The sequence below is a fragment of the Schistocerca americana genome, chromosome 3 (assembly GCF_021461395.2).
Source record: "Schistocerca americana isolate TAMUIC-IGC-003095 chromosome 3, iqSchAmer2.1, whole genome shotgun sequence".
NCBI lineage: Eukaryota > Metazoa > Arthropoda > Insecta > Orthoptera > Acrididae > Schistocerca > Schistocerca americana.
Window position 1 is genome coordinate 325,478,954 of NC_060121.1, and position 25,317 is coordinate 325,504,270.

The window sequence follows — 25,317 nt, forward strand, 5'->3', positions numbered from 1 at the left end:
TACTGCAAATGATATATTGTAAAAATGCCTACTAAATCGTTAACAATATGGCTAAACATCATAAAATTCCGTAAAAAAAAGTAAGACAAATGAGAGTCTGACACGTCAAAAAATGTGAAACTTCAAGTACGTCTAATGAAAAACCTTTAGAGGCATTACGTAGAATCCTAAGATTATCGTTGGATGAATCTTGTCAATGTTTCCTTTGTAACAAATGTAGTGCAAATTATGTTCTTTGAAGTGAATCGTAAAATTATGACTCGTCTGAAATATATACTGTTTATTGCAATCATTGTATGTAATTTTATAGGTACCGGAAACGTAAAATCTGTTTTGTTGACTGCCAAGAATGTATGAGTATTTTTCTGAAGGGGATCACTAGTATTACGAACTATATTTACATCTTTATTCTCTAGTAGTCTACATTTTTTAAAACTGAAACATAGTCCATGTTGCTCATCCTGACAAAATTTGGTCTTACTGTAGATGAAGTGTTGTATCTTTTTTACCTTATTGCCGGCCGGGGTGGCCGAGCGGTTCTAGGCGCTACAGTCTGGAACCGCGTGACCGCTGCTGTCGCAGGTTCGAATCCTGCCTCGGGCATGGATGTGTGTGATGTCTTAGGTTAGTTAGGTTTAAGTAGTTCTAAGTTCTAGGGGACTGATGACCTCAGAAGTTACGTCCCATAGTACTCAAAGCCATTTGAACCATTTTTACCTTATTAAAAATTGCGTCAACCCTATTAGTACAATAATCGTTCGCTGTAGGTATTTGTTTTAAGAGAGACATTTCTTTTTTAATTTCGTTATGCCCAAAGAGTATTCGTAGCATTCTTTGAAATATATAAGTAAAGAATACTTATATATTTATATATTCGACACGACTTTGCATTAATGGTGGCATCCGTTGCTAAAATGATCAGCCCTGTCTTATAAGTTTAGATTTTTTCTTTTTTCGAAAATGCAACGTTTTAAACATATGACGGGCATATGGCGATGCAGACGCTGTTTTGTTAGATGAGCAAGGACGCTTGCTTATGCCGTGACGACAGGCTTGGATAGCGTCTGTCTCCACGGTAAGCGGCGGCATCCCTGTAATAAACATCTTTGGATGGACATCTACTTTTCGACAGGTGCATATCTTCGCTGGACATCAAGCCATTCGCCAAATGGCAACTGGCAGCATCATGTTCGATACATTTATGCACTGACGTTTATATTGCCAGCACAGTAATCTTAGACAAAACATGTGTGGTCAGTTAGTTTTATGTACTACTATAGAAGATAGTAGTTCCTCTTATCCTAGTCCTTTTTTGTGGCTTTTCCGTTTTTATCTTTCCCTTTTTAAATATTATAAATGCTCTTAAAATGTATTTGACATTTACGACTGATATCTATGGTTTCACATTTGTATTATGCGATCTTTCATGTTATACTTACGTTATTTATCGTGTTGCAGTTCTCATTGGTTTCATCATTGATCAGGTGTTGGTCTATGGGCAGACATTCTCCTTCAGAACGCATAGCATTCTGAAGCCGCTCAGCATTTGACGACTGGTGCTTTATGGCATGTACCACATGTCTGCTCTTCGTACACAGGTCACCAATTGGTATAATAATTTTGTATTTTATTTTTGTTGCTTTATTGTATTTGGACTGCTGTACAAGGTGTATAGTTGTGTTATTCCTGACCTCCCTCGTGGAAATTTTGTAAAATTTCAATGTCACCCTGTGTGCGAAGGTAGTCTACTAAAAACCGACTACCAGTAATGAAATAAGACAGCGTTGCTGTTACTACTTATCATTATCAATGAAATAAGATGTAGATCGCTTCTGTTCATAATGAGCTTTCAAAAATTATTAAAGTTTTAGTAGTTTGCTGTGTGTCGATTTAGGGTATCTGACTTCGAACTTGAATCTTTCTGAGTTTGTGTTTCAATGAGGTCTCTCTTCCATTTCAACTCTTCAGTCACTTCCAGCTGCCGCCTTCTGCTTTTCCTGGAGCCCAGTACATCGGTAAGTGTAATTACACACTCTTAGGAGAAAACATTTAGGAATGCCTTTCCTTATTCTAGCGTTTAAGGACAAGCTAGGCCTGTTCTCCATTCAAGGTCAGCTGTAAACATCGTCTATTCCCGAGGTAAGGGTTGTTGTTGTTGTTGTTGTTGTTGTGGTCTTCAGTCCTGAGACTGGTTTCATGCAGCTCTCCATGCTACTCTATCCTGTGCAAGCGTCTTCATCTCCCAGTACGTACTGCAACCTACATCCTTCTGAATCTGCTTAGTGTATTCATCTCTTGGTCTCCCTCTACGATTTTTACCCTCCACGCTGCCCTCTAATACTAAATTGGTGATCCCTCGATGCCTCAGAGCATGTTCTACCAACCGATCCCTTCTTCTGGTCAAATTGTGCCACAAACTTCTCTTCTTCCCAATCCTATTCAATACTTCCTCATTAGTTATGTGATCTACCCATCTAATCTTCAGCATTCTTCTGTAGCACCACATTTCGAAAGCTTCTATTCAAGTAAGGGTAGCTGAAAATAAATTCGGAAAGTAACAGTATGTCACATGTCACTACGTACAGCAACCGCGTCGAACGAAGGTAAGCTCTATAATTTCAAAAATTAAATTGCGGCAGCTACAGAAACGATGAGCTAAAACGTTTGGTTAAGGTGTATCTATGATCTTTCACTGTACTGCTTATTTAACGTCGATTCTTGCAACTTTTGGCATGTGATGGTCATGGAGGTGTTATGAATGATCCATCGTAGAAAAGAACTCGTATTTTGCTGCTGGTGATCTACGTCATATAAGAACGTTATTGAGAAGAAATGTTGATTGCTTTGGATAATTGAAAACTTCCACTTTGGAGCTATCCTTATACAAACAATCACACATAGTTCTAGGCCATGGTTACTTTAACGGTATACCTACCTAGCGGACTTGTAACATGGAGCGTTGAATGTGGATAACACGTGTCTGTGAGCGTTACCTGAAAGTTCACATTGGACAGGTTTAAGTCGTCTCCGTACCTACCTTTTCTTTTCTTTGACTCTACAAATAGACATGTTAATTGAAAATCAAAATATAAATAGCTGACTTATGAAAGACCAGAATGCCGCTTCAGAAATTTAATGGATGAGCGAATTTGTTAAATTCAATAATTGAATTTACAAAATACACAGATTTTGCTGCTGTATACAAGGTGTTTCAGAAGTGATAATCAATATTCAGGGATATGAAGAAATGACCATTCGAAACAAGAAAGTCAAGTAAACAGGGGCTCTAAAACGCATACCTTAAGAGCCATGAGCAATCCATCTTCGATACTGTGAAACAAATCTCTTTTACTGCAAGTTCTTTGCTTTCCATAATTTGGGAGGCACTAGTATGTGTTATATCCTACCCAGTAATGCCACCCGAGCCCGCTGCCAAAAGGTTGGCAGCATCAAAGTCCGGACGCCGTCCGCATAAGCAGCGCCAGCGAGACAGGAAATCGCCGCAAGTCTGCGCGCGCCACCGCTGGCTTCTGGCTTCTTAAGCGCTGGAGTCGCGAGCGCTAGGACAGTTCTGTATTCGCCGCTCAGTTGTATACTCGCCACCGAATTGTGTACTTGCTAGTCAGTTGTGTGTTCATCGCAGCAGAGTTGTTGTTTGTCGTCAGCCGACGCTGACCTAGCCGCTCCGACTCGAACTAGACAGATTTCTGTAGACACGGAGTTCACTACTGTGTTTCTGTATCTTCGCTAATAAAGATAAGTACCGACTTTTATTTAATCAGAGTGTTTGGGTTTTCATCTTTCTGTTCACTGTTCCAGCGGACCGGTCGGCCCGCTATTAAAAGGGTGGCGGTGACTTCGTAAGCCGTTTCTACAGCGAATTGTTTGTCGCTACGAACACCGCCACAAAACTGGCGACGAGGACTTCCGAACTCGTGTTCAGGGCTGGTTCTACTAATTATAGTGATAAAATTTTGGGGGCTGGTTTAATTTGTGTTCACTATGTCTGCCGAATTACAACAGTTGATCTTGTTACGGAGTCAGCAAATACAAAGTCTGGTGGAAGCAATCGCCAAACAAGCGGCTAATCCTCCAACACAAAAGGAACAAGCACAGGCAGCACCACCTTTCCGTGCTTTTGATGCATCAAGAGAAGAATGGCGAGAATATGTCGCGCAGTTGCAGGCGCACATGACAGTCTACAAAATCACAGGTACTGAGCGGCAGCTTTATTTAATTTCCACTGCAGGCGTGGAAGTCTATCGACTACTTTGTAAGTTGTTCCCAGAATCCCAGCCAGAAGCTTTAGACTATGACGTTGTTGTTAACAAGCTTGCTGAGTATTTCGAGTCGCGAGTTCATGTGGCAGCAGCCAGATTCAAGTTCTTCAGATTAAAGAAACTGCCACATCAATCTAATAAACAGTGGTTAACGGATTTACGGGGCCACACCCGTCAGTGCCGATTTAATTGTGTGTGTGGAGCTTCCTACAGTGATGTCATGTTACGAGACGCTATTACTCAAAACATTGCAGATTCTCGTATTCGTGCTGCTATCTTAAAGTTGCCTGACCCGTCATTAGAGACTGTGATGAACATCATTGAAGCCCAAGATACTTTTGACTATGCTGAGTGTGAGTTAGATCAGCCATGTATTTCTCAAATTGCCTGTGCTAAGCAAGTTACGTCACGCCCGCGGCCCCACCGGCAGAGTCAGACTGTAAACACTAGCCGGCCGCGTCGTGTTAAACACATTCGTCAGCCGCGTGTGCAAAATGCAAGAGTTAAGTCTTGCCCTTAGTGTGTTCTTGCTCATCCTCGTGAACGTTGCCCGTTAAGAAACGCGGTTTGTCACTTTTGTCAAAGGAAAGGACACATCCAGACTGTTTGTTTGCGTAAACGCAAGAACAATTCTAGTGCTGCCCAGCCCATGGATATTCATGTTCTTCAAAGCCAGCCCGCCCAGAAGGTCGCGTTTAAAGACTCTTCCACGGTTCGTGTGGGTAATAAACTTGTTCGCAATAAGCCACCCACCCAGCCCTCTGCTATGCGACCCAAGCGTAATTCCAACGCTGTAAAAAGTAATGTACAGACTGCAAGTGAAACGGGAGTTGTTGTTCCACCCGCCCAACCCACGAGTTGTCGTAAGCAGCGAACACGAGCTAAACGCGCTGATTTTGTGTCTTCCGCCTCCACTGCACCGATCCAGAGACAGTGTAATAAACTATTTGTGAAGCTACGCATCCAGGATAAGACCTTCAAATTTCAATTAGACACTGGTGCGTCTGTGACTCTCATAAATAGTGCTACGTATGCGGCTATCGGCCGCCCTAAACTTTCAGCGGCAAAACATTCTTTGGCTACTTATAGTGGAGAACAAATTCCTGTGTTAGGTGTATGTAGCGTGCCAGCCACATTCCGTGGCAATACAAAAACAGTTTCATTCACAGTGCTCCGCGCTACAGACAGTGTAAACATTTTCGGATTAGACTGTTTTGACTTGTTTGGCCTGTCTATCCAAGACAATGTGTTGCAAATTAATTCTGTTGTTGTTCCTCAAGACAGCATAACCGATTTGTGTCAACGATACAGTGACATATTTAAAGACGAACTAGGTTGTGCTGCGAACTTTGCCGCTCATATTACGTTAAAAGATAATGCTCAGCCTCGATTTGGTCGTGCTCGTCCAGTGTCTCACGCCCTCCGGGCACCTGTAGAAGATGAACTTCGTCGTTGGCAAAACAACGGTATTATTCAACCCGTTTCAGCAAGCCAGTGGGCTTCTCCCTTAGTTATTATAAAGAAACCGTCTGGCAAGTTACGTTTGTGTGCTGATTTTAAGTCGACAGTTAATCCTCAGACTGTCATTGATTCTTTTCCTTTGCCTAGACCGGACGAGCTGATGGACAAGTTAGGGAAAGTTCGTTTCTTTTCCAAAATTGATCTCCGTGAAGCATATTTGCAATTACCCCTCGACGAGCCATCACAACAGTATTTTGTCATAAACACGTCGTTGGGGTTGTTCCGTTTTCTGCGTTTGCCTTTTGGTTGTGCGTCAGCTCCAGCTGTTTTTCAGCGTTTTTTGTCACAACTTCTGGCTAATGTGCCATCGTGTTGCAACTATTTAGACGATATTGTTGTGTCCGGTCGGACGCCTGCTGAACATTTCCGTAATTTGGAGTGTTTGTTTACAGTGTTGTCTCAGGCAGGCCTACGTTGCAACATCGATAAATGTTCATTTTTCCTTACGGAGATGGAGTATCTGGGACATGTTATTAATGCTCAAGGCATTCATCCCTCCCAGTCACATTTAGCAGCTATTCGTGATTTGCCCTCCCCTCGCAATCTGCATGAATTGCAAGCAGTTCTTGGCAAATTGACATATTATATTAGGTTTATACCTAATGCATCACAGATTGCTGCACCGTTGCATCGTCTCCGCCGTAAGAATGTTCCGTTTGTGTGGTCAGCTGATTGCCAATCAGCCTTTCAGCAGCTTAAAGAGGCTTTATTGAATGATCGTTGTCTGGTCCATTACGACCCTAACAAGCCTCTGGTGTTAGCTTGTGATGCCTCTTCTTTCGGCCTCGGTGCTGTGTTGTCTCACCGAGTCGGTAACACCGAACGTCCTATTGCGTTCGCATCTAAATTGCTAAACAAAGCTCAGTGTAATTATAGCCAATTGGACAAGGAAGCGTTGGCTATTGCGTTAGGTGTCACAAAATTCCATCACTACCTCTATGGTAGACCATTCTATTTAGTAACAGATCACAAGCCTCTGACGTCACTGTTTCATCCGTCTAAACCAGTTCCTCAGCGAACTGCTCAGAGACTACAACGTTGGGCTCTTTTGTTATCACAATACCAGTATGAGATACTGTATCGCCCTACAGCTCAGCATGCAAACGCTGACGCGCTTTCTAGAATGCCAATTGCTGCGGATGATGTCTTCGATTCCTCTGACGACTCTTGCCATCAGATTGACGCCGATGAGCATCAATCCCTCCGGGATTTTCCGATTGATTATCGTCAGGTGGCACGTGAGACAGCTACGGATCCTCATCTGAGTTTACTATTACGTTTTGTTCAACGTGGTTGGCCGTCCAAGGCAAAGGACATATCGGATCCTGTGGTTCGTCGCTATTATCCGCAACGTCATCTGTTGTCTGTTTCGCACGGAGTTTTGCTGTTACGCACCGAGAATGACCAGCTTCGTGTAGTGGTTCCCCAAGTGCTCCAATCCAAGGTCCTCGACTTGTTGCATCAAGGTCATTGGGGAGTGGTCCGCACCAAGCAGCTTGCCCGCCGTCATTGTACATGGATCGGCATTGATAAGCAGATTACGCAGATGTCTACAGATTGTTCGACGTGTGCCGAACACCAAGCTGCTCCGCCTCAACGCTATTTTGAGTGGGCACGCCCTGCCGGTCCCTGGCAGCGAGTACATATTGATTTCGCTGGTCCATATTGGACTTCTCGTTGGCTCATCGTGATAGATGCATTTAGTAATTTTCCGTTTGTTGTGCCCATGCAGTCTACAACGTCTGCACAAACTATACAGGCGTTGACTTCAATTTTTTGTATTGAGGGTCTTCCAGAAGTTTTAGTGTCTGACAATGGTCCACAATTTACCTCTGCTGAATTTGAAAGTTTTTGTTCTGCCAATGGCATTCGCCATGTTCTTACTCCGCCGTTCCACCCTCAATCGAATGGTGCAGCGGAACGTTTTGTACGCACATTCAAGGATCATATGGACCGCCTTCGTGCTACGCACTCTCGTCAGCAGGCCCTCATCACGTTCCTGTCGTCGTACCGGACCACGCCACGCGACGGCCCTTCGCCTGCGGAGCTTCTCCACGGCCGTCGTCATCGCACCCTACTACGGTTGTTGCACCCCCCGGATCGACCCGCCGCTTCTGAGCATCGCACGCGTTTTCAGCGCAACGACGCCGTTTTTTTTCAGAGTTTATCACGGTCGCCGTCGTTGGGAACGTGGTACCGTGATAAGTGTCCAGGGTCGCGGTTTTTATACTGTTCAAGGTGCTACTGGGGTGCACAGGAGGCATCAGAACCAGTTGCGCCGCGCTGGCCGCCCGGATTCTGCCGCTCGTTCTTTGTCCACAGATTTGGCCCGCGGCGGGTTCCAGCCGCGCCTTCCGACTTCGCTGCCGCCCCCAGGGCAGCAGCAGCAGCCGTCGCCGCTACCACGCCGACAGCCCGTCCCGTTGATGCCTCCCGCGCAGCTTCATCCGGGAGCGCCCCAGGTGGTCGCTCCGGCGCCTGCGGTCCCTCTTCAGTCGCCACCGCCTTCGGAGCTGATGGACGTCGACCCCTCAGCCGGGCCGCCTTCCCAAGCGGTGGCTGTGCAGCCTGTCCTGCAGCCGCTTTCCTTGGGCACCCCCAAGGAGTCTGACACCGCAGCGCCTTGTCCGGCGCCCACTCAGCAGCCGTCGACGCAGCGTCAGGAGACGCTGCCTCTCTTCGTGGGTCCCGACGCCCCGTCGCGTCCAGTACCAGAAGCTGCGCCCGTGGTCACAGGCGTGCACCCTGACCTCGGTTTTCAGTCGGTGTTTCCCGAGGTCCCGCGCAGCCAATGCTGGGGTGCGGACCGGGGACTGCCACCGACAACAGTCTCCGCCCCGGTCTCTTCTGCTACGCCTGTGGCCAGACCCCTCCCCCGCCGTCGGCGCTCGCCACGTCATTACTCAACGACGGTGCGGCGATTTGGGGGGGAGGAGTGTTATATCCTAGCCAGTAATGCCACCCGAGCCCGCTGCCAAAAGGTTGGCAGCATCAAAGTCCGGACGCCGTCCGTATAAGCAGCGCCAGCGAGACAGGAAATCGCCGCAAGTCTGCGCGCGCCACCGCTGGCTTCTGGCTTCTTAAGCGCTGGAGTCGCGAGCGCTAGGACAGTTCTGTATTCGCCGCTCAGTTGTATACTCGCCACCGAATTGTGTACTTGCTAGTCAGTTGTGTGTTCATCGCAGCAGAGTTGTTGTTTGTCGTCAGCCGACGCTGACCTAGCCGCTCCGACTCGAACTAGACAGATTTCTGTAGACAGGGAGTTCACTACTGTGTTTCTGTATCTTCGATAATAAAGATAAGTACCGACTTTTATTTAATCAGAGTGTTTGGGTTTTCATCTTTCTGTTCACTGTTCCAGCGGACCGGTCGGCCCGCTATTAAAAGGGTGGCGGTGACTTCGTAAGCCGTTTCTACAGCGAATTGTTTGTCGCTACGAACACCGCCACAAAAGTATGGACCGAAACAAGAAAAAAATTTCCGGTAAACATGTACTCTAAAATGCATACCTTAAGTTATGAGCACTTGTTCATTAGAAGAGGTGTATTTGAAAATAGCAAAATGCTCATAGCTCTTAAGGTATGCATTTTAGAGCACATGTTTACTGGACATTTTTGTTGTTGTTTTGGTCCATACTAGTTCCTCCCAAAATACGGAAAGCAAAGAGTTTGCAGTAGAAGAGATTTGTTTCACTGTATCAAAGATCAAGAATTGCTCATAGCCCTTAAGGTATGCGTTTTAGAGCCCCTGTTTACTTGACTTTCTTGTTTCGAATGGTCATTTTTGTCATATCCCTGAATATTGACCATCACTTCTGAAACTCCATGTCTGTGTCAATAAATCAGTTTAATACAATCTTTGGCCAGTGCATGGAGATACAAAGGTGGGCTCAAACTGCAGTTTGGGATGTTGCAGGAAGACAAGTCCACCCTCATACACTTTTGTAAGTTCTCAAATAATAGTTTGATAGTCACTGGATCGTGATCATCAGTTTTTGAATAAATTAACAAGTCTACTGTATTTGTAATGTATTATAACAATAAATATATCCAGATAAGTCGATCGTTGTTATGTAACTTTATTGTTTTTCTGTAGCTTCTTATTACAAGTATTTCACTGATTTAAAGTTTAAAAGTTACGGTATCTCTATGCAATTGTTTTGGCTTGGGTTCATAGAACTATACTGGTAAAACTTGTCTACAAAAATATGCACAAAAATATGCATACAGCGAAATCACAATTCAAAAAGTTTGAACAATGGATTGAGATTTCTTACAGTATGCATGTAGGCATATTACTTACAGCCAAAGAAGCTTGACACGATATCAGCTGCAGACAAAGCAGAATTAAAAAGGAGTGGGGATTAGGAATAATACTCCTGGCGATTAGAGTATTTATGTAAAAGCTGATGGTACACCAAAATATGTTATTATATCATAAGAAATGATTTTGTGCAATAAAACAAATGCGCTTTTTGGAAGAGGTACTTAACTTTTACATCGATTTGCACTAAGCGTTTTGCTCTTCTTCGTAAAAACTGCAGGAAAACAGCATGTGGTTAGCATCTCCGTGTACATTCTTCCGAAAGTGGCAGAAAGAGTTTTCTTGATACCTATCCAATACAGGTGGGTGTTGAACCTTAGCTAGTACACGTTCGTACCAGGATAGCGCTCATCTAAAAATTTTGGAACCAGAGAGAGTTTGCCGTTACTGGTTCAGTCGAAGTAAAATACTAACTTTCGAGGTGGATTGAAAGGCTGAAATCCTCTGTCTATTCTTCCTCGGTCAGATTCCGTATCCATATCTTGATAAATTATTTTGTGCTATAAATAAGTGTGGTACACTACCGTTAGTTACAGGGCCAGAAACTCAGCTTTCATTCGTCAGCTGGTCAACCTGTCATTGTAAGCCAATCCTACATGATCTGAGAACATATAGAGAGGAGATTCCTATACTGATTCATATATTTTCGAATGATTCTCGTATAGGTTCAATTATTTCATGTCTAGTCTCCCATTTGGAGTTTTCCAGAGATTTAAAAGTGCTTGCTGAGTCTGATACTACGAGGTGGTTAGCAAAAGTTCCCGAAATGGGAATTTTGAGCCGATTACGTGTCGAGTACAATGAGATACCGGCAAGTGCCTCTTAAATTCGTTGACAAATGGCTGCAGGCAGAGTGGTCTGGTTAGTTATTGGTGATTGTGGTTCCATTGTCGTGTCTTCGTGAGTTTGTGGTTTTGCGCCGACTGACCTGAAAGAACAGTGTGTCTGTGGAAACTTTTGTTTAAAATTTGAGAAAGCACGAAGTGCTGAAGAACGATTTTGAAGACAACAGTCTAGGTTATGCACAGACTCGTAACTGGTGTAAATACACTACTGGCCATTAAAATTGCTACACCAAGAAGAAAATGCAGATGATAAACGGGTATTTATTGGACAAATACATTATAATAGAACTGACATGTGATTACATTTTCACGCAATTTGGGTGCATACATAGTGAGAAATCGGTACCCAGAACAACCACCTCTGGCCCTAATAACGGCCTTGATACGCCTGGACATTGAGTCAAACAGAGCTTGGATGGCGTGTACAGGTACAGCTGCCCATACAGCTTCAACACGATACCACAGTTCATCAAGTGTAGTGACTGGCGCATTGTGACGAGCCAGTTTCTCGGCCGTCATTGACCAGAAGTTTTCAATTGGAGAGAGATCTGGAGAATGTGCTGGCCAGGGCAGCAGTCGAACATTTTCTGTATCCAGAAAGGACCGGACAGGACCTGCAACATGCGGTCGTGCATTATCCTGCTGAAACGTAGGGTTTCGCAGGGATCGAATGAAGGGTAGAGCCATGGGTCGTAACACATCTGAAATGTAACGTCCACGTCAGTGCGAACAAAAGGTGACCGAGACGTGTAACCAATGGCACCTCATACCATCACGCCGGGTGATACGCCAGTATGGCGATGACGAATACACGCTCCCAATGTGCGTTCACCGCGATGTCGCCAAACACGGATGGGACCATCATGATGCTGTAAACATCAAAAAAAAAAAGACGTTTTGCCCTTCGCGCACCCAGGTTTGTCGTTGAGTACACCATCGCAGGCGCTCCTGTCTGTGATGCAGCGTCAAGGGTAACCGCAGCCACGGTCTCCGATCTGCTAGTCCATGCTGCTGCAAGCGTGGTGGAACTGTTCGTGCAGATGGTTGTTGTCTTGCAAACGTCCCCATCTGTTGACTCAGGGATCCAGACGTGGCTGCACGATCCGTTACAGCCATGCGGATGCCTGTCATCTCGACTGCTAGTGATACGAGGCCGTTGGGATCCAGCACGACGATCCATATTACCCTCCTGAACTCATCGATTCTATATTCCGCTAAGATTCATTGGATCACGACCAACGCGAGCAGCACCGTCGCGATGCGATAAACCGCAATCGCGATAGGCTACAATCCGACCTTTATCAAAGTCGGAAACGTGATGGTACGCATTTCTCCTCCTTACACGAGGCATCACAACAATATTTCACCAGGCAACGCCGGTCAACTGCTGTTTGTGTATGAGAAATCGGTTGGAAACTTTCCTCATGTCGGCACGTTGTAGGTGCCGCCACCGGCGCCAACCTTGTGTGAGTGCTCTGAAAAGCTAATAATTTGCATATCACAGCATTTTCTTCCTGTCGGTTAAATTTCGCGTCTGTAGCACGTCATCTTCGTGGTGTAGCAATTTTAATGGCCAGTAGTGTAATTAAAAAACGGGCGAACGGCGATTTGTGATGCCGACCGTTGCAGTCAGCCCTCAGCTGGCACGACACTAGAAAACGTTATTCAAGAGCGTTAACATATATTTAAGATACCTGCAACGCCTACGGTACGTGTGAAGATATAGCTCTCAGAACTGAAAAAGACAAGCGTAATGACAATCAGGAAGGACTGCCAGAAAAATAAAGAATAAGTACGAACATTTGCACAGAGCCGGGTAACTTAGGTTGAGATATACAGCTCCAGGAGACGACGCAACTCGCTTTCGCCAGTTCAGTATGCGGCCATATGCATCGAAGAACCGCTGATGTCGCGCTCACTAATTGCGTATCGGACTCAATAGACGAACCAGACACGCGCCAACTGTAAAAAAAACATATACAAACGAAATTTATAGAGGCCATAGATCGACAAGCAGCGAGGTGATTTCCAAAAATGGTTCAAATGGCTCTGAGCACTATGGGACTCAACTGCTGAGGTCATTAGTCCCCTAGAACTTAGAACTAGTTAAACCTAACTAACCTAAGGACATCACAAACATCCATGCCCGAGGCAGGATTCGAACCTGCGACCGTAGCGGTCTTGCGGTTCCAGACTGCAGCGCCTTTAACCGCACGGCCACTTCGGCCGGCGCGGATTTCCAACCGGCCGCAAATTTTGACCTCAACCCACGTCGAGACCAGCGCCTCGGATGTCTACCAGCCAACAACAGAAGCTATGTGGGTGAGAACACTTATACTCAGTTCACCTTGAAAGCTGAAAGACCTGTTAGAACTTGCCTGATGTAATTCTAGACTTCTACTTCAGAAATTTGTCTGTATGTTCCCATAATTGGTTGTGACTTTCATTGTAACATGTAACAGCAATATTAACTGACTCGTTTTAAGATTCATGGTTTGAATATGAGTTTTAGACGATACTGTATGTACCGTAATCATAATAGAGTGAGAGGGCCGTGTGGTAACTGGTTGCAGCATATGGTAATATGTTGAGATTGTAAGCCTCACCTATGTTTTAAACTTGCGTTAAGTGGACCACAGAACTCAGTTTATAAATCAGTGTCTGTAATCTTTAGCACGTTAGTGTTAACACGTGAAGAAGCATCAAAAGCACATCAAAAGCCAGACCGGCGTCTCATTTCCATTACTGCTATCTACGTCCACAAACTGAGGTCCGAGTCAGTCGGCCAATGTGGCCGAGCGGTTCTAGGCGCTACAGTCTGGAACCGCACGACCGCTACGGTCGCAGGTTCGAATCCTGCCTCGGGCATGGATGTGTGTGATGTCCTTAGGTTAGTTAGGTTTAAGTAGTTAAGTCCCATAGTGCTCAAAGCCATTCGAACCATTTATTGAGGTCCGAGACAATTTGTACTGTCTCCAACCACAGAGACCTGAAAAAACCTCGGCTGTCATTGTTGCAGCCTTGCACACATGTCAAAGACAGATGATGACTTAAAACCTCACGTCACCCTCCAAAGTGAGTATGTTGCATCCCATATGGATTACGAGGGAAGTATTGTGCCAATTTTGGCGTCATGACTGCTTTAAGATTATTTGATATAAGATTGCATGGAGGTCTGGAAGAAACTTAAGCGGAGTTAGAATGGAAATTTTTTTTCACATTTTCGGATTTTTATCTCATTATAAAATTTGCAATTTTGTGAATAAAATGATATATATATATATATAATCACTTATAAACCCACATGGGAAGTATTTTATTTTATTTTTTAAAATATTATCTACACCGGTTGAAAATGTTAAAACTTTTACTTGCATTACTTCAAGATCTAATAAAATCGGTAATTTTTTATATAGAAGGGTGTGGACTGCTATATTATAAAGGTCATGTCCAGAAGAGGATGGACACCATGTTGAGGAAGTTGAAACAAAGTTTGAGAGACAAGAAACTTTCTGATGGTAAAACCACAAGAGACAGGCTGACACCCAAAATGATTGATGAACTCCAGCAGTATTATGGGATGGTCATTAGAAATAATAATGAGGATTTGTTGAAAATGAAACAGGCAGTATGGGCTACCTTCTTCCACAGACTGTCAACTAAAGAAAAACCAGTACACCAACTTTGCCCTCCTGGACCTGATTCATGGTGCAATTACTGCAAAATACAGTACTGAGACAGTTCATACAGCCACAAACATTCCATCCCAGCATCACTCATGGATATCATAAAACCAATTTACAGAGACCTGGTAAATCCCGAATTACTTAAGAATTGTCTGTATGCTCAGACTCAATATCCCAATGAGCCGTTCAATAATCTTATATGGACTCGCGTACCAAAAAATGTTTTTGTAGGAATGAAGATACTAAAGTGGGGGGGGGGGGGGGGGGGGGGTCAGTGATGCTGTTATTGCTTTTAATGATGGCAACATTGGTAGGTGAAAGTGATGCACGGTACTGGAATTAATACTGGAGTAAACTGTAACGGACAACTTGAACGGATGGACAAGGTTCGCTTTGATAAAGCAGAGTATGCAATACATTTGGCCATTAAGGAGTCCAGAAAGAAGAAAAGAAGAGAAACTTGCAAAAAGATCCAGAGAATGATATACAGTATGGCTCAGAGTGCTTCTGAGTGACTAAAAATTTAAAAAATCAAGCGTATATTAAGTGAGTTACAGTCTTTTGAAACTTCAGAAGCCGTCCAAGAAAATTTACATTTTCTGTTGCTTTTTTCCATAAATCTCAGAAGCCACTTCAAGTAGAGTATTCAAATTTTCAGGAAGTAATAACATACATATCCTGCGTCTACTGAACTAAAAGAAGAACATAATGTTATGTGTAATTAAAATTATTTAGGATACCATACGAAGAAGCACACAAAATTTTATCAGTGTAACTAAAAAATTGTATTTCCGAAAGCACAGGCTGGAATGCAATTATTGTACTTCAGTAGATTCAGAACATACATTGTAATGACTATAAAAGTTTCATGTTAATGGTCACAGTGGTTCCTGAAATACAGGGAAGCCAAGTCACTAAATTTAACATTGTCGCGATAGGGCGTTCCAGCTTCCCTTAAACACCTGTTTCAAGATGATATAAACTTTATTTCAGAAGTTGTCACTGGTGATGGTAACTAGTTTTATGGCTATGGTCCCGAAACAAAGTAGAAACCGTTGCAATTTAACAGTCATTTACCTCAACCAAAAAAGTTCGGCAAATAAGCTTTAAAATAAGTCCTCGTTGATCTGTCTTTCTTTTTTTTTTTTATGACGATGAGATTGTCCATAAAGTGTACACATCTGCTAGTCGGACGATCAGTGAAGGGTTCTGTCATGGTTTTATGGGGCATTTGAGGGAAGACATGAGAAGTAAATGTCCACAGAAGTGATATATGAACGATTGGGTATTCCATCATGACAATATTCTATCACATATGCCCTACATTACTGAGAAATTTTTGGCTAAACAAAAGTTGACAGATGTTCCTCACCCAAAGTATTTACCAGACTTAGCTCTATGTGACTTCAGCCTCTTATCCGTGATGAAATAAATTTTAAGTGGTGAAAATCTGATAGAGTGAAGGGGATTCAAGTGGAATCACAGACTACTAAACATCCTAACAAAGACAGACTTCCAGGATGCATTTCTGGAGTGGCCCCAGATGAAGACTAAATTTGAGAGCCTTGTGCTCTGCCCTCCAATGCAGGGATCTTCTGCCACACATTGGAGCCGCTCATCCTTCATTAAGGGGTACATATGCCCTATACCTACATTGTTAAAACTGCAATATTGACGACCCATTATCTCATAAAGTTTAACTGATAGAAACCTGAAACTTTAGGAAGTATTGTACAACTCCCTATGTGGTTACTGAACCACATTCAGAACTCACAGACAAACAGGTAATTGGTTATGAATTTTTTGTTTAAAAACTTCGCTTTTTTCCTCTCTAAGGGAAAAAAACTGTTACAGTTACGTGTATTTTGGTACTTTACTAGTCCGGTATATCATGACATAGTGTCACGAATCATTATATATATATATAAGCAATGATCACACGCACGGCACAGCGGACACACCAGGAACCGCGGTGTTGGCCGTCGAATGGCGCTAGCTGCGCAGCATTTGTGCACCGCCGCCGTCGGTGTCAGCCAGTTTGCCGTGGCATACGGAGCTCCATCGCAGTCTTTAACACTGGTAGCATGCCGCGACAGCGTGGACGTGAACCGTATGTGCAGTTGACGGACTTTGAGCGAGGGCGTATAGTGGGCATGCGGGAGGCCGGGTGGACGTACCGCCGAATTGCTCAACACGTGGGGCGTGAGGTCTCCACAGTACATCGATGTTGTCGCCAGTGGTCGGCGGAAGGTGCACGTGCCCGTCGACCTGGGACCGGACCGCAGCGACGCACGGATGCACGCCAAGACCGTAGGATCCTACGCAGTGCCGTAGGGGACCGCACCGCCACTTGCCAGCAAATTAGGGACACTGTTGCTCCTGGGGTATCGGCGAGGACCATTCGCAACCGTCTCCATGAAGCTGGGCTACGGTCCCGCACACCGTTAGGCCGTCTTCCGCTCACGCCCCAACATCGTGCAGCCCGCCTCCAGTGGTGTCGCGACAGGCGTGAATGGAGGGACGAATGGAGACGTGTCGTCTTCAGCGATGAGAGTCGCTTCTGCCTTGGTGCCAATGATGGTCGTATGCGTGTTTGGCGCCGTGCAGGTGAGCGCCACAATCAGGACTGCATACGACCGAGGCACACAGGGCCAACACCCGGCATCATGGTGTGGGGAGCGATCTCCTACACTGGCCGTACACCACTGGTGATCGTCGAGGGGACACTGAATAGTGCACGGTACATCCAAACCGTCATCGAACCCATCGTTCTACCATTCCTAGACCGGCAAGGGAACTTGCTGTTCCAACAGGACAATGCACGTCCGCATGTATCCCGTGCCACCCAACGTGCTCTAGAAGGTGTAAGTCAACTACCCTGGCCAGCAAGATCTCCGGATCTGTCCCCCATTGAGCATGTTTGGGACTGGATGAAGCGTCGTCTCACGCGGTCTGCACGTCCAGCACGAACGCTGGTCCAACTGAGGCGCCAGGTGGAAATGGCATGGCAAGCCGTTCCACAGGACTACATCCAGCATCTCTACGATCGTCTCCATGGGAGAATAGCAGCCTGCATTGCTGCGAAAGGTGGATATACACTGTACTAGTGCCGACATTGTGCATGCTCTGTTGCCTGTGTCTATGTGCCTGTGGTTCTGTCAGTGTGATCATGTGATGTATCTGACCCCAGGAATGTGTCAATAAAGTTTCCCCTTCCTGGGACAATGAATTCACGGTGTTCTTATTTCAATTTCCAGGAGTATATATATATATATATATATATATATATATATATATATATATATATATATCGTGACATAATGGGTATCAACTTTTTTACATGCGGAGGCATGGTAGTTCCTAGAAACAGCCAGACGTATAATCAGCATTGACTGTATCCTTTACTTGATCTCTCAGCATGCCTTTACGCTTCCTTCTTTCCCTGCTTGGTGCTTCTTTAGTCATTTCTTCCGCTGCGCACCCGGTTTTCATGATTCTAAATCGATCCATACCCTGGGAATACTATCATATTGCTCTGTTACCCTAATTCATCGGTTGTTATCATCATTAAACCTTGTCACTGTATCGCAAATATCCAGATTATTCATTCCTGCAAACATATTTTTCGGTACGCGGGTACAGGTGATGTTACTGAGAGACTCATTCTGGTTTCACATTCGACCATGGAGCCATTTGGTTTGGTTTAATAGCTTCCATCGTCTGTGCCCGATGGGCCTGAGCTTCGCAGTACTTACACTGTAAATCAACACTTGGTGGACAAAGGTGACGTATGGGAATATCATCAGTGGATGATTTGTGGAAGAATGTGGCCCATACTTCGCTTCTCATTTCTTGTAGGTCATATGGGTTATATTTTATTGCCATTCCGTAAAAATGCTGGAGTTCATAAATATTTTTATCTGTAAGTCTTCCTTTACCATTTCGAGTCTGTTAACTGTATGATTCAATACTTACAAAGGACTGGATGCATGTGGAATACCGCCATGCATCCAACCTCTTAACATGATAGTGAATTTCAAGGAATAAATTTCTGAAAACCACAGCCTTATAGGTAGAGTATTTCCAGAGATTGAGTTGGTTAAGTCAATCAGAAAGTCTGGATTTTATTAAGTTTGCGTTATTATTTTTTAAATGATCAAAAGTAAACTTCAGATTGGAATTATTTGACAAATAATACATCAAACCGTTCAATTGAAATCAAATATTAAGAGATAAAAGTAGAAAAATGACATTTTGGGACCATACATTCTCCCTTTAAGCGACTAGAGGAATGTCCTTGTCACAGCAGTTTGCCAACATGAGATCACTCAGATATGCTAAAGCAGTCTTGTCTACTAGCTCACTACAAATCTTTCCACACTTTATCACTTACGCAATTACAGGGTGAGTTAAAAAGGACTTGACAACTTTGGAATGATATCGAAATTTATTGAGATAACTTACATAATTGGTAGAAGTGTCATTTTGTAGCAAACAGCCTCAAGTTTCAGTTACAAATGCCAAGTGTCATTCTGATGCGATGTCACTACCATTTGTGATGTGGCAAACATCCCATCGGAAATGAATTTATTTCCACGCTCGTTGCAGCAAATGGGGCGTAACTTGTGCAACAGCAACGTAGATTCGATTTTTCAGATCGGCTAAATTGTTTAGTAGGGGAGGAACATACAGGGTCTTTAATGAAACCCCAAAGAAAGAAATCCATTGGTGTCAAGTCTTCGGAGCGAGGTGGTCATGAGACTGGCCCTTCAAGGCCAACCCACCGAATTGTGAAACAATTATCAAGGAAACCTGGAGCTTACGTGCGAAAATGAGGTGGTACACCGTCTTGCTAATAGTAAGGCATCCCATCTCGGTCATCTTCATCCATCTGTGGAATTAAATAGTTTTCAAGCATATCCACATACATAATACCACTGACAGTTTTCTCCACGAAGAAGAAAAGGCGTACACCTTCAATTTGTTACGGCTGTAAAACACACTAACTTCTGGACTGTCACAAAACTGTTGCAGGGTTGCATGTGGAACTTCGCCGCACCATACTCTGCAGTGTTGTGTGTTTGCCATGCCACTGATATGAAATGTTGAGTCATTGCTGAAGACTATTGTGTTCATGAATGCCTCGTCTTCCTCTACCTGATGCAATACTTCCTCACAGAATTCCTCACGAGTAACCTTATCTGTATCATTAACGTGCTGTGCCATTGTGAATCTGTATGGTTTCAAGTGTAAACCTCTGTGCAGTGCTCGCCAGTCTTTTGCGGAATGTCAGACTCGCAAGAACAATTCGTGCTGATTTTTCTGGACTGTACCAGATGTACACTTACAGGTTACAGAAGTCAAGGACCACACTTTATTAATAATTATAGTACAAAGTAATATCTCCAGTTACAGTTACATTTTCAGCAAGTACACCAAGTCCTTTCATCCATATATGTATTTTTTCATCATTACTAACTTTTCTACAAGAGTGTGTATACAATGTAAATGGCATATTACTATATACATAACTAGGTCAAATTTGGGTCTTGGGATCTATTATACAATGCCAGGTCTTGTAGGCGATGACATCTCGATCGGCGAACGTTTCAAGTCCAGGAAGGGAGGCGTTTTCACAACGGACAATGGCTAGGGTAAACCACCCACTACCACAATTTCCGGTAGCGACATCGAGGGTAAAATTAACCCTGCAGCCACGAAAGAAAATAGGTGCATTCAATATCACTGCTTGGGAAGTTCCATTTCCTTCAAGTTTATTCTCGAGACTAATTATGTGTTTGTAGCCAGGAATGCGTTAGCGGCGAAACATCCTGGAGCCCCCGTTCACCAGATGTACACTTACAGGTTACAGAAGTCAAGGATCACACTTTATTAATAATTATAGTACAAAGTAATATCTCAGTTACAGTTACATTTTCAGCGAGTGAACCAAGTCCTTTCATCCACACATGTACTTGCTGAAAATGTAACTGTATCTGGAGATATTAAAAAAATGGTTCAAATGGCTCTGAGCACTATGGGACTTAACTTCTGAGGTCATCAGTCCCCTAGAACGTAGAACTACTTAAACCTAACTAACCTAAGGACATCACACACATCCACGCCCGAGGCAGGATTCGAACCTGCGACCGTAGGAGTCGTGCGGTTCCGGACTGAGCGCCTGAACCGCTAGACCACCGCGGCCGGCTAGCATGGAGAGCTGCATCAAACCAGTCCCAGGACTGGAGACCACAACAACAACAACCGACACTGTAAGTTGTCTCAATAAATTTATGTATCATTCCAAAGTTGTAAAGTCCTTATTGACTCAAGCTATAGAACAAATATACTTCCAGTGTGACCAGAAAGTGGACTACTACGTGAAGGAAAGCAGTAGCATGAAGTATGTGGTGCAGGTGACAAAGATGGAGCTGGCGAGGAGCAGGTCGATGTTGAAGACGCCCAGGAGGCGGAGGGCGTCGGGGGCGGCGCCGAGCCGCAGCTGGTCGAGCAGCGCGGCCAGCTCCGCCTGCAGGTGCTCGCCGGGCGGGTCGCGCGCCAGCTGCCCGCAGGCCAGCACCGCCGCCTCCGCCAGCGCGGCGCGCGCCGCGTGCGCCGGCGTGGCCAGCACCAGCAGCTGCAGCGCCCAGCGCGCCGCCCACAGCCAGTGGCCGAGGGCGGCGCCCGCCGTCAGCGCCGCGTGCGACGTCTCGCAGACGACGGCCAGCAGCGGCGACAGCAGCTGCGCCGACAGCGCTGTCCCCAGCAGGCCCCCGCGGCTAGCTTCTGCCGCCGCCCCTGCTGCCGCCTCCAGTGCCCGCCGTAGTTCGTACACACGGTGCGCTTGTAGCTGGTCTGATGGCCACTGATCTGTCCACACACAGAATACCTTTGTTACATTGTAATTTGGCTGCGAAAAAATCTCAGGTTCCCAATTGGCTGGCAATAGTGAGATACTGGGACGATCTGAAGACTACTGTACACCATCATCTAGTGAAGTAATTAATAGTAAGTCTTCATCTCACAAACGATGATGTTTTATTGATGGCGACTCGACTGTTTTTCATTATACGCAGATCATTCTGAGACTATAAAATATCTCTGAAAAGTTAAATACACTACTGGCCATTAGAATTGCTAGACCACGAAGATGACGAGCTACAGACGCGAAATTTAGTCGACACGAAGAAGATGCTATGATATGCGAATGATTAGCTTTTCAGAACATTCACACAAGGTTGGCGTCGGTGGCGACACCTACAACGTGCTGACATGACAAATGTTTCCGACCGATTTCTCATACACAAACGGCAGTTGACCGGCGTTGCCTGGTGAAACGTTGTTGTGATGCCTCGTGTGAGGAGGAGAAATGCGTACCGTCACGTTTCCGACTTTGATAAAGGTCGCATTGGAGCCTATCGCGATTGCGGTTTATCGTATCGCCACATCGCTGGTCGCGTTGGTCGAGATCCAATGACTGTTAGCAGAATATGGAATCGGTGGGTTCAGGAGGGTAATACGGAACGCCGTGCTGGATCCCAACGGCCTTGTATCACTAGCAGTCGAGATGACAGGCGTCTTATCCGCATGGGTTTAACGGACCGTGCAGCCACGTCTCGATCCCTGAGTCAACAGATGGGGACGTTTGCAAGACAACAACCATCTGCACGAACAGTTCGACGACGTTTGAAGCAGAATGGACTATCAGCTCGGAAACTGTGGCTGCGGTTTCCCTTGACGCTGCATCACAGACATGAGCGCCTGCGATGGTGTACTTAACGACGAACCTGGGTGCACGAATGGCAAAACGTAGTTTTTTCAGATGAATCCAGGTTCTGTTTACAGCATCGTGACGGTCACATCCGTGTTTGGCGACATCGCGGTGAACGCACATTGGAAGCGTGTATTCGTCATCGCCACACTGGCGTATAGCCCGGCGTGATGGTATGGGGTGCCATTGGTTACACGTCTCGGTCACCTCTTGTTCGCATAGATGGCACTTTGAACAGTGGACGTTACATTTCAGATGTGTTACGACCCGTGGCTCTACCCTTCATTCGATCTCTGCGAAACCCTACATTTCGGCAGGATAATGCACGACCGCATGTCGCAGGTCCTGTACGGTCCTTTCTGGATACAGAAAATGTTCATCTGCTGGCCTGGCCAGCACATTCTCCAGATCTCTCACCAATTGAAAACGTCTGGTCAATGGTGGCCGAGCAACTGGCTCGTCACAATACGCCCGTCACTAGTCTTGATGAACTGTGGTATTGTGTTGAAGCTGCATGGGCAGCTGTACCTGTACACGCCATCTTAGCTCCGTTTGACACAATGCCCAGGCGTATCAAGGCCGTTATTACGGCCAGAGGTGGTTGTTCTGGGTACTGACCTCTCAGGATCTATGCACTCAAATTGCGTGAATATGTAATCACATGTCAGTTCTAGTATAATATATTTGTCCAATGAATACCCGTTAATCATCTGAATTTCGTCTTGGTGTAGCAATTTCAATGGCCAGTAGTGTACATTTTATTGTGTACCACTTCCTACCCAATTTTAAGGAGAGGTGGGTTACAGAGTGGTGTGGCAACTGTCATCGTAATATAGCTGGGCAAGAGCAGAAATAATTAGCTGACGAGTTAACACAAAAATACAACTTGTATTTCTTCATACGAACGAACATACAATACAACTACTGTAGCAAGAAACAGACTTCAGCTGTCACAGTGTCCGGAAGGAAACATCTCTCTAGTACTAAAGCATGGACGATGAAGATGTATCCTCAATTAGTTGGCGTCTGCCCGGCTTTATTTAGCGATGTTGCTCGGAGAGTGAGTGGGGATGAGTAGCTGCAGTCATCCTATATTGCTGTCAGAGGGGGCTCGAAGCACAGAGCTGCTGGAGGTGTGTCTCAGCGGGCACGCACCATTGGTCTTCCAGATCCTGTATAGCCACTATCGGTATCTCACAGAAAATTGGAATTCTGTTGCTTTGACGCCCGAGGAGTAGTATCAATATATGACACCACACATTTACTTACGGGGAGATCAGGAATTTTTAAACACGTTAACAGTATACAGAAGATAATGTAACCTATAATAAAATACAAAATATTTATACCCTTCGGTGATCCGGAGGGCTGCTGAGTGCAGGTGAACTGCATGCTGGAAGGCACAAACTGCTTAAAAGTGCAAAATCTCTATGAGTTACAAAGATGAAACTCCGCCTTTGTAACTTATAGCGCTTTTTCACATTTCAGTAGCTGACAATTGTGCGATTAGTTCAGCTCTGTTCAGAACATCCTTGGATCACTGAGACGAATAAATACTTTGTATTTTATTGTGATTTACATTATTTTCAGTATGGGGAAAAGTTGGAAAAGAGTACATACTTAGTACGTAATCACTCATATCTAGTAGATAAGAACGTTAAACCGAAGTTTTCTTATAAAAAATTATTGCTGGTTTATTTAGGAACTACATACATCAGGTACAGCTGCCTAACTTTTAACACAAATATTAAATGTGAACATAATGTATGTAAGACACTGCTCGTTCATATTCTTAGCTGCATCACCTGGTAAGAGTGCACAACATCTAGTCAAAGGTTAAGCACTAAGATAAATGACAAGAATATTCGCCATATCATCATAACCTGTGCATTTTTCATGCCACCATAGGGAGCAATTATCACAATCCATTCTTTGGTAATAGGCTCCTTGTAGACCTTACCACACCCTGAGTAATTCAGAACATCAGATACCTCCTTGGATTTGGACGTGGCTGTTCCTGAAGACGACGGCGCAGTTAAGTCCAGATTAGACCTAGAGATTCTGCCTTGTTCATTGCTGGTATTTTGCCTAATCTTGGTTGTGTCTGGCATAGCTTGTTTTTCTAACAATGCATTTTTGTAGAGAGAGGCACAAAAAATTACGGATTCTTTTTGCTATTTTCTTCTTTGTTGTGGGTCGATCGACAGTTTATAAATACGGGATATTCTACATCTGCTCGTACATCAGCACTCTGAACTTCATTTGCGTCAGGGTCTTGGTTTTTTCCTGGTGACTGCACAGACAAATCATCTATACTGAGGAGCTATACTTATCCGTGGGCTCCTGTGGAACTCTTTTGCCTTCTTCTGTTGTTGGAAATTCGGCTCTCTCAGTGATTTCTGATGTAGCAGTCTTCTGCTGTGAAGGCATCCGGATTGAACGATAATATTTCCATTGACTCGAAGGGTTCCTCAGTTGTTTGGATTACAGCTACTCTAAAACATGCAGCTCGAAACAAAGCACTCAGATCTGTCTTCCTAATTGACCTTCCTGGAATAGGATCCGATATAAATGAAGAGGGAGAGATTAAGAGTACACGTGTAGTCTGTCCTGCTATCTTACAGCGTACTCTTAGCTGCAGCGCCACAATTCAAAAAAGTATTACAGATGGCAATCACTGCTTGGTTTCGCTGTTTGTCACGCCATGGTTTGTTCCTCGCAGAACGGTGATCCTTTAGACAAATAATTTTATTTTCTATAGCATATCTAGATCGTGCTTACTGCTTACGATGTATATCTTAAGGATTGCATAATTTGAAACAAAAACTTATATTTACCTGCAATAACCAACAAATCTGACGGAGCTCTTCAAGATTATATGTGACGGCGTC

General features: G+C 44.6%; 2 protein-coding genes across 2 annotated transcripts in view; one reads left to right on the forward strand and one right to left on the reverse strand.

Annotated features, from left to right (window-relative positions):
- Positions 1-25,317, reverse strand: part of LOC124606056 (transient receptor potential cation channel subfamily V member 5) — a 339,427-nt gene that overhangs the window by 173,654 nt on the left and 140,456 nt on the right. The gene's annotated exons all lie outside the window — the stretch shown is intronic.
- On the forward strand, positions 4,930-10,168 carry LOC124606057 (proline-rich protein 2-like). The gene is made up of 3 exons (XM_047138017.1): positions 4,930-5,143; positions 8,124-8,539; positions 10,106-10,168. The coding sequence occupies exons 1-3, from the start codon at positions 4,930-4,932 to the stop codon at positions 10,166-10,168; spliced, it is 693 nt and encodes a 230-aa protein (XP_046993973.1).